The sequence below is a fragment of the Muntiacus reevesi genome, chromosome 2 (genome assembly GCF_963930625.1).
Source record: "Muntiacus reevesi chromosome 2, mMunRee1.1, whole genome shotgun sequence".
NCBI lineage: Eukaryota > Metazoa > Chordata > Mammalia > Artiodactyla > Cervidae > Muntiacus > Muntiacus reevesi.
The window spans coordinates 212,217,342-212,226,858 of record NC_089250.1 but is presented as its reverse complement, the minus strand read 5'-3'; the positions used below and the strand labels follow the sequence as shown (position 1 = coordinate 212,226,858).

Sequence of the window (9,517 nt, the reverse complement as noted above, 5' to 3'; positions counted from 1 at the left end):
GTGACCCTAGGGGAAAGGTGCCGGCGTGGCTGGAGATGTCAGGCTCTGAGACTGCAGGCAAGTCTCAGCCGCAGTCTGGACTCCTTGGCGGGTGAATCCTGTTCACAATCCCGCTTGGGAGCCACTCTCTGACTTCATCCCCGCTCCCCGGCCAGTGCAGGCCATTCACTGCCCTGGCCTTTGCTGTGGGCCTGTGGGTGTGTCTTACCCACCTCTGATTCCCAGGGCCTCTCCATAAAGCCAGCCCAAGGGGGTCATCCAGCTCCAGGAATGCATGAAAGCCACGTGTTACGGTGTTGGTGAGGACACCTGCACCAGAAGTGTTTCCTCAACGTGAGCCCACCATGAGTCCAGTCGACAGCTGATCAGAAGCTGTGAGCTCCACTGACCTGATCAGGTGCCCATTGGCTCAGTCACTTTCTGTCCTGTCCTGCCCTGCCTGGACGGGTTGGGGCGGGGAGCTGATCCCTGCAAACTACACTTTCTGGGCTGCACTTGCCAACAGCTTCCTGGTTAATTTAGCCCACGGGAGCTCCTGCTGGGAGATCATGAGACAGGCAGAGGCCAGGGCTCTCCTCCCCGCCTCTTGCTTCTGACAGTATCATCACTGGTGCCCACGTCTCTCCTCTGTGTAAAGTCCCGCCAGGTAGCCCTTCTCATGGTGATCCAGCCTGGAGCGCGGGGACCACCACAGTGGCTCCCTGTTGTCCACCCATCTCAGGGTCGCCAAACCTTCCCATTTGCCTTCTCAGCTCTCCAGGGAGCCACGTGTCTCCCGCCCCATTTCGTATCCCCACCGGGGAGTTGTCTGCTCGACGGACCTGGCTGCGGTTCTCTTTGCTGCCCTCTGTATTCCCTGATCATAAAGACACAGCACGCCAGGAGCAGGTTGGAGGAAGTTTCTTTGTACAAACGTAAGCAACGCAACGGGCCCGCCAGCATCCTGTTGGGGCGCACGCAGGCCCGTCTCACCAGCCCTGGGGCACAAGTCTGGGTGGTGTGGGCATCACTGCAGGGGAGGGACACTGCACAGGCCCGGGGACCGGCCAGCACGCCAACAGGGCGCTCCCGAGGGCACACACGGACGCACGGACACACGGACACGGGGTAACCAAGGGCGCTGTGCGCAAGGACGGGAAGGAACCGAGAGCTGGGAGGAGCCACTGACAACCGATCCCCCCTGCTCCAGGGTTTCTTTGTAGGGGGGAAGTGGGTGGGAGGGGCCTGGGCCTGAAGCCAAGCGCCCCCAGCTGTGCCTCGAGAGCCACGTGTCCTCCCTGGGCGCCCTGCTTTCTCCATCTGGGAAGTGGGGACCACTGTACTTCACGAAGCTGTCATGAGGATAAAGGAGACTGAACAGGGACACATATCAAAATACGCAACACAGAGCGTGGCACAGAGAGGTGTCCAATAAATAACTTCGTGTCAAGAAAATCTCAGCTCAGAGGCCCTTTCTGAGAAGGCCAGGAGGGGAGACCGCGTCCCTGGAAACTCACTCAGGGCATCAGGACCCTTGAACACTCCTTGGAGCCTGTGGCGGCCGGAGTGGCCAGGGCCCCGGAATACACGGTGCCAGGGCAGCTGAGGGGGGCGGGGGGCTGGACTCCCAGGGAGGCACCCGCGGAAGCTGGGTAGACACCCGAGGAGTTGGGGACTGTGCCAAAATGATTCTGCACGTAGCACAGGCCGGAGGCAGGCTGGTACGGAGGCAGGCTGGGCATGTGCCCAGGAGCACACGATGGCCAGGAGGCCAGTTTCTGGCCACTGGCGTGCTGCATCTGGGCGGCAGGGTGGTTCGGGGTCAGGTGAGTGTGGCCACTCTGTGTGGGGTAGGAGCCGGGCACAGGGTTTGGCCTGGAAAGAAACAAGAGAGAAGACGCGTGCTGAGCTAGTCATGCTGGGGAACACAGCACCCCGACTGTGGATCTGCAGGAGAAAACGCTGGGCTCGCTGCACTGCCTTCTATTACAACATGATGCGGACGGGAGTTTCCTGTAACCAGCTGTAAGAGTGTCACATGGGGAGAAAGAGTCATCTCAAATGAACAGAAAACAGATGCCCAGAGCGGGCAGGGCCCACTCACGGCCCTGCACTAAGCCAGCAGGATGAGGGGTGGTCGGGCCCATGCCTAAGTCCCCTTGCGGTATAAAGGCAGTCTGCAAGTCAGATGGACTTGGGGATGGGATCACAGTAGTTAGTGTCTTCCGTGGCTGGCCTAGCGATCAACCAAAGAGAACGGGTCCACTTCTGTGGAAGGTCGGAGGGGAGGGCTCCAATGGGGTAACACAGAGCTCGGACCTAGGTCTTGTCTGCTGGCAGATGGTCTACCCATGACGGCAGGAAAGAAGGCTTATAGCTCAAAGTCCCGGCAGGCAGGAACGGATGTGACAGATGCGGGGAGGTGTCTGTGCTGAGGTCAAAGACCCCACCACAGACACAGGTGACTGGGGCCACGAAGGGGGACACCTTCTAAGGGATTTACCCTGTGACCTTTTGCAGAGATTTCTCAATACGAAGAACGAATGTCAACACCACCAACACCTGTGTTAGGTAACAATTAAACCTTGATACATTTCAGTCCAAACCTAAGCTTATAAATCAACTGAAGTACAGACACAGACATTTAGCAGCAATTCCGGAATTTTAAAAATGCAGAGGCTCTGGCCTACAAGAAGCTTGATAAGAGTCTCCAAGGGAGACAAAGCTGTCCCGGCAGCCAGGACTGATGCCAAAACCAACACACGCATCAGCACTGCCCGTGTCCTGCTGTTGGGTCATCAGAAACATCATGTCTGTTCTGGGTGCCTGCAACAGGCCAGGGTGACACAGGCTGGACACTATGCCATGTGGGTCACCATATCCCCAGCCAGCTCTGCACGTTATGGGGAAGCAGGATCACTGGGCACCACGGGTGTCACAGTCACAGAGAATTGAGTGTGATCCAGCGTGCAAGACCGTCCTCACTGGCGGCGGCCTTGTAGAGCGAGGCCCCAGCCGCCAGGGGTCAACATCGTCAGCTGTCTTAGAGGGGCTTCCTTCTCCAAGCGTGGCTGAGGAGTTTGCAAATGAGGACTCTAAGTTCTCTCTGAACTGAACTTAGAACTGAAGTTCTCTCTAGATTCTGTGAGAACAGCAATTAAGAACTAAAAAGCTATACAATACAGCTAATTCTAAATGTAAACACCTCCCACCCACTCTTGTTGCTATTCAGTCGCTCAGTCGTCTCCGACTCTTTGCGACCCCACGGACTGCAGCACACCAGGCCTCCCTGTCCTTCACCACCTCCCGGAGCTTGCTCAAACTCTTGTCCACTGAGTCGGGAATGCCATCCAACCATCTTATGATCTGTCGTCTCCTTTTCCTCCTGCTCTCGCTCTTTCCCAGCATCAGGGTCCTTCCAAAAAGCTAAAATACAGCTAATCCTAATTCTAATACCTCCCACCCACTGACACTCCAGAATTACTTGCCTGAAATAAAATGAGTGAGTGTGCATCTCTATTTTTCCTGGTACCCGCCCTTGCCTTTAAGAAATGGTCAGAGCTGGGACTTCCCTGGAAAGGTCCAGTGGTTAGGACTTGGCACTCTCACTGAGGGAGCCCCGAGTTTGATCCCTGGTGGGGGGTTAAGATCCAACAAGCCACACAGCATGGCCAAAAAAAAAAAAGAAAGAGAAAAGAAAAGGGTCAGAGGGCTTTGAGCCACTGAAGGCTGAGAGTCCGCCTCTTAAAATAAACTACAAGGAATAGCTCCTGATTCAACCAAGATCCTGCCTCCAGGCCAGTGTGGGGGACAAGACGGACTCCACAGCTGGTTCAAGGCAGAAACCAGCCACTGACAAAGCACCTTGACTTTGCAGTGAACCCTTTTTCCGGGATAGAAACCTCCACTGTGAACTCTCAGCATTGGCAAAAACCAGTGAAGGCCACCTGAGGCCAGCAGCGTGTGTGCTGGAGTGACAGGAAGTGAGCAGGAGCCAGAAGCAGGAGCCCTGGGCTCCAGACTGGGCACTTCTGACTCTGTGTTACCTGGAGAAAGAAGTGTGTCCCCTTTGGGCCTCCTCTCTGACAGGAGGCAGTGAGGCTACGTGACAGCTCCACTGAGAGTTAACACACCTGGATTGGAAAACAGTGAATAAACTTCGCCTTCTCCTGCCAGGTGGCCAAGAACACCCTGAGCTTCGGGCCATGCCACCTCCTAAGCTTGCCAGTCAGCCGGGTGGATCACACGTCTTGCCAGCGTCGCCTGCCAGAGTCCAGTCCCAGCCACACAGAGCGCTTGTCAGTGCTGAGAGCTGGTGATGCCCTCCCGCAAGGCCCTCGGGATCATGTGCAAGGGCTTTGAACGCCTCCCATATAACGCCCTTCATGCTTGGTCCCCACTTTGGAAGCAGCGGGGCAGAATCCAGGATGCTCAGGAGAAATCTGTGCACAGGTTTTGCTGGGTAGGCCCAAGCGACCCACACCCTCTTCCCTATTCCCCAGGACACCGAAAACCAGTCGCACCCTCTACAGCAGAGGACCCCAACCTCTGGGATCTGAGGTGGATCTGAGAGTAAAAATAAAAGTGCACAAAAAATGTAATCACTTGAAATACCCTTAAACAACCATCCCCTGCTCCCCCCCCAATCCCACTCCTGGTTCGTGGAAAAACTGTCCTCCACGAAACTGGTGCCAAAAAGGCTTGGGGTCGTGCTTTTATAGGCCCTGGAGCTGCTCCAGGAATAAAGTAAGCACTGTGTTCTGGAACTTACTTCCGGCTTTGGGCTGCCCTCCTTTCGGCTGAAGAGCCGGAGATGTACTTGAACATCGAAATCCTCCTCATCAGGCTGAAGGGGAACTTCTGGTCGAGCTTCATTGCGACTTGCTCTGGGACGTCAAAGGAGAAGCAGTAGGTGAAGCCGTCTGGGGTCAGCATATTAAGGAGAAGTGGAGAGAGCTAAAGGGAGGGGGGCTACGTGCTGCCCCAGGACACAGGAGCCCACGCTGACTCCACGGGGGGCCTGGGTTTATTCCACCATCATCTCTGGACTGCAGTTTCAAGCTCAGGGGAAACCAAGAGTTGGAGTTTCTAGCCTCCATACACAATGTAGCAATAGGAGAGGCAGGCAGGTGCTAACATCTCACCTGGACACACCCATCCTCTCTCCTGGGCCTCTCGAGCCCCTGTAATCCCCGTCAGAAGCCAGCACGCACCTCTGTTTCTCTAAGTGGGATGAAGCAGGCGGCCAGTCTAATACCCTCTGGGAGGTCTGACATCTTGTCCTTTGTCCCAGGTTGAAGGAACCTTGCCTCGATGTGACCAAGTGAGCTTCCCGTGGGCCTCTGTGGCAGCCCGTCCCCCACACTGTCACCAGCTCCCAGAGATGTGAGGGCACCCTGGTGGTCCGACCTGCATCAGCCTATCACTGCCGAGACGGCCAAAAAGAGTCAGCCTAATTGCCAGGAATGTAAGGCTTATTCTAAGTTTTTAACCACTCATATGTTCAAAGCCTACCTTAAAAAAAAAATTTTTTTTTTCTCTTCTGAGAAAAAGACTAAGCCAAACAAAAACAAAAAAACCTGTTTCCTGGGAATACCTTTTTTTTTCCCTGGGAATACCTTTCATGGAATATCTCTAGCTCATGGGTATTTCAGGATCCTCCAACAACAAAAAATTGGCCAAATGGGTTTATACCTTGGAAAAAAACAAATCAGAGTATTTCACTAAATGGTAGTGCTGAGCCGGAGAAGGCAATGGCAGCCCACTCCAGTACTCTTGCCTGGAAAATCCCATGGATGGAGGAGCCTGGTAGGCTGCAGTCCATGGGGTCGCAAAGAGTCGGACACAACTGAGGAACTTCACTTTCACTTTTCACTTCCATGCATTGGAGAAGGAAATGGCAACCCACTCCAGTGTTCTTGCCTGGAGAATCCCAGGAATGGAGGAGCCTGGTGGGCTGCCGTCTATGGGGTCGCACAGAGTCGGACACGACTGAAGTGACTTAGCAGCACCAGCAGCTGAGCCATGGTATGAAAAGAGGTAGGGGGATCTCTTCCGGAAGAGAAAACTCTGGTGTAAAGAAGGGAAGTAGCCTGCCTGAGGCCACATGGTTTTCAAATCTGAAGCTGGCACACAGAATACCTACATGTGAGCTCTATCTGCCTGAACCCCCCATCCCGACCCCCAGGACCTACTACAGTGTGGTTCATCCTCTGGCATGTCATCGTTACGACAACAGCCCTCTAGGAAGGATACATGCTAGCCCTATTCCCAGGCCACAGACGTTACTGAGGAAAGAGGTCTGGGGAATGAGCCAGGAGGCACAGAGCAGGAGCCAGGGCACCAGCAGTGATGGCACAACCATGCCGAACACCAGGGCCCGCCGCATGCGAGAGCGGACGCAGTTGACTCCCAGCATGGCGAAAGCCACGGGGGTGAAACCGCGGGCGTCCTCCACCTCCCCGAGCTTTGACAGCGATGACACAGCTTCAAACGACAGGAAGATGATGGCGCAGATGACGGCGAAGACCACGGTGAAGAAGCAGTGGCGGACGGTGCCCACGGTTCTCTCAAAATTGCCAGCAAAGCGCCAGATGACGATGGCACCGCAGAGCAAGGAGACGGGATTCTCGTAGACAAAGATGTAGGTCACCAGCCTGTAAACTGCAGGGGGAAGCGAGTTAGAGGCCCGACAGTGGCTTGCTCCAAGAAGGGAAAAGCCAGGTTACAACCCACCTAGGAAAACGGGGAGCAGCTGGCTCTCGTTGCCAGGGAAAATCAGCCTGGAGCCAGTGGGATAAGCAGAGGGGAGCAACAGCGAAGGACCCAGGACTCAAAGGAGAGGCAGGGATGTCTAATCTTTGCTCTTTCCCAGACCTGGAGCAAGTCTTATCTGTGACTGGCTTCCACGTGGGGGAAGAAAAATAACACTTTTTAGCATGGGATGGTCTCTTATAATTTGTAATGTGCTTTATAATCCTCTTTGAGGCTTTAATACTGACCTATCTCACCGGGCAGTTTGAGGGTTAATTAATTGTAACAGCTTCAGGTGGATTGAGTGGGTGTCACTTAACACTCTCTGTGCCCGTCTCCTCGGCTGTAATCCTGACCTCTCCTTCCATAGTGGCTGTTCAGAGGAAGAAAAAAGGGACCATGAATTATTGTGCACCTGTAAAGATGAGAAAACTATCACTAAGAATGCAGATACAGAACTCAGAAGTCTTTCTTGCAAGTGCTTATCCAGTTTTAGAGGTAGAGTGATGTTTGATATGCAATAAGATAGCAAAGAATCTTTTATTTTTCTAAAAGCAGTCCTCGCTTCTGTATTTTTACATCCCTGCAGGCAAAAACACTAAACTGAAGGAGGGGGCTGATCAGTGAAGTGGCAGGAACATTGGATTTGGAAGTCTAAAGGTCTTGGCTCTGTCACATCTAGACTGGCTGAGTTCAGTCCAGACACAGGGCCCTGTCGGCTTCAGTGGTTCTTATCGTAAAATAAAATGGATATACTCGAGGCCCTCAAAGGTCTCTTACGTGTCTAATACTCACATTGTCCATGAATCCCACTCAAGAGAAGCCGCAAAGTAAAGGAAAAAAAAAGGGAGCTCAGTTTAGGCTGGCATTTTGCATCTGTCTCTGAAGACAGACGTGCTATGTGATCCAGGGTGAGGGTGAGGGGGACCACTTTTAGATTTGAGCAGAGAGGCAGGCTCAGAACCATATACCTCAGTCAGGCCATCTCGGTAAGGCTTCATCATCTGAAGAGTACCATCATTACTTGTTGAGTACTTCCAACACTGAAATCCCAAAGGTACATGTGAAGATTCTAGAAGCAATTCTATATAATTTGGGGATTAGAAAGTCCAAGGTTCCAGTTCCAAAATGTCACACGATGCAAAGAACAATCTGGGTTCCTGTGTCAACTGTATGACTCAATAGCTCTGTGAGTCTTCGCATTGTGCCTCAGTTTCATCTAAAGAATGGACAACAATAAAGCCCATGGGCAATAAAGCCTACAGTAATAATACGTCATGGGATCACCGTGAGAATTAAGAGATTAATGCATGTGAAAGTGCTTTGCAAAACAAAAGAAGTCATACAAATCTCCCATTTTCCTCCCCAAAAAAGAATGGGGAAGAAACAGAGGCTAAGAACATCTTTTATGAGCAGATATTTATACTTAATTGGTCTGCAAAATCTCTCCATCTCCCTGAGAAAAACAACACCTCTCCCAAAAGTACAAGACACCCCGCTCTCTCTATAAGCTGGGAATCGGAGTCAGGATTAAGATAAAAACGAAGATGCAGAAGAAATTCTAAACCCCAGGAGGCCAGGATGCTTACAGAGGTGGCCACAGATACAGCTCAAGTGTCTTGAGAAGGTGGAGAAAAAAATTTTTTTGTTGTTTCCAGTAGGGGGTTGGGCCCTAAAGCAGACGTAGGTGTGAATGTGACAAGGGAGAGAAAAATCCTCCTCGGCGAGCAAGCAGGGGTGAATGAAGCCTAATTGCTACGAATGGATATGGGAGCCTTGACCAGTACGATGGCGACAGAGACGGGAACACATCTGGGTAGGGAAGGGTTACAGGGATGACCAAGATGGGGCTCTGCACAAAGACGTGGAATATGGGGCTGGTCCTCCAGGTGGGGAGAATGAGGCGGACGGAGATGGGGTGCCGTGGGTGCTGGGAGGCCAGAGCCCAGGGCCTGGCGAGATCGGAGGAGAAAGGACTCGCACCCGGGACCCGGCCCCGCCCTGCTCACCTTGCCAGTTGCGCAGGGCCTCGGACCGCAGCGAGAGGCCCGAGGGCGCCAGGGGCTGCTGCAGCAGGAACAGACGGGGCCCGGATACCAGCAGCGAGAGCAGCGCGGTGAAGAAGGTGGCGGATGGCACCTCGGGCCACAAGGACCAGCTCCGGTAACCCGGCTCCGAGACCGCCATGGCCGCCAAGGCTCCCGCTCACCTACGCAGCTCTGGCTGGTCCTCGGCTCCTTCCGCCTCCCTGCGGCTGTCACCCGTGGCAACAGCGGAGCGGGTGGCCGGAAGCCCCGCCTCCCGGAGGCCCCGCCCCGTGCGGAGTTACCCAATCCGGTAACTCGCTCTGGCACACCTCCCACGCGCGTAGGCCGTAAGGAGTCCAGCCTGTGATCGCTGGCTGCAGCATCCTCGGGACCGGCTAGGAGTCTTGTGTGGGAGCCGCTTGGGGGGCTCCGGGCCGGGCGGCTCGAATTTTGGATTTCATCATCTCAGCTCTAGCTACCTAATGAGTATTGTTCCTTGCAGTTTACAGAGCCTTTGATCTTTCTCTCTCTCTCTCTCTCTCTCACACACAGCCTCCCTTATCTGTGTTTACCTTCATTAATACCAGTGGAGACACTAGGGTTTGGGTAATGCAGTTAGATGGCAAACACAATTAGAACTCAGGCTCCTGCCGTTGCTATGGCCTGGAATTGGCTACTGGCAAAGGCAGGTTTTGCTGCCTGGATTAAAGAAACAGGGTAGGAGAGGAAGGAGGAATTCCACGGAAGGCCCTGAAGTG

General features: G+C 53.8%; 1 protein-coding gene across 2 annotated transcripts; it reads right to left on the bottom strand.

Annotated features, from left to right (window-relative positions):
* Nucleotides 1-890: 890 nt before the first annotated feature.
* On the bottom strand, nucleotides 891-9,003 carry RHBDD2 (rhomboid domain containing 2). 2 transcript variants are annotated; one of them, XM_065924846.1, is made up of 4 exons: nucleotides 8,742-9,003; nucleotides 6,235-6,642; nucleotides 4,751-4,901; nucleotides 891-1,854 (listed from the first exon to the last, which is right to left on the bottom strand). In XM_065924846.1, exons 1-4 carry the CDS (start codon nucleotides 8,917-8,919, stop codon nucleotides 1,497-1,499), a joined length of 1,095 nt encoding a protein of 364 aa, XP_065780918.1. In that variant the 5' UTR covers nucleotides 8,920-9,003; the 3' UTR covers nucleotides 891-1,496. The 2 variants fall into 2 exon arrangements, with proteins under 2 accessions (XP_065780918.1, XP_065780919.1); XM_065924847.1 differs by lacking the exon at nucleotides 8,742-9,003 and adding an exon at nucleotides 6,715-6,867.
* Nucleotides 9,004-9,517: the final 514 nt, after the last annotated feature.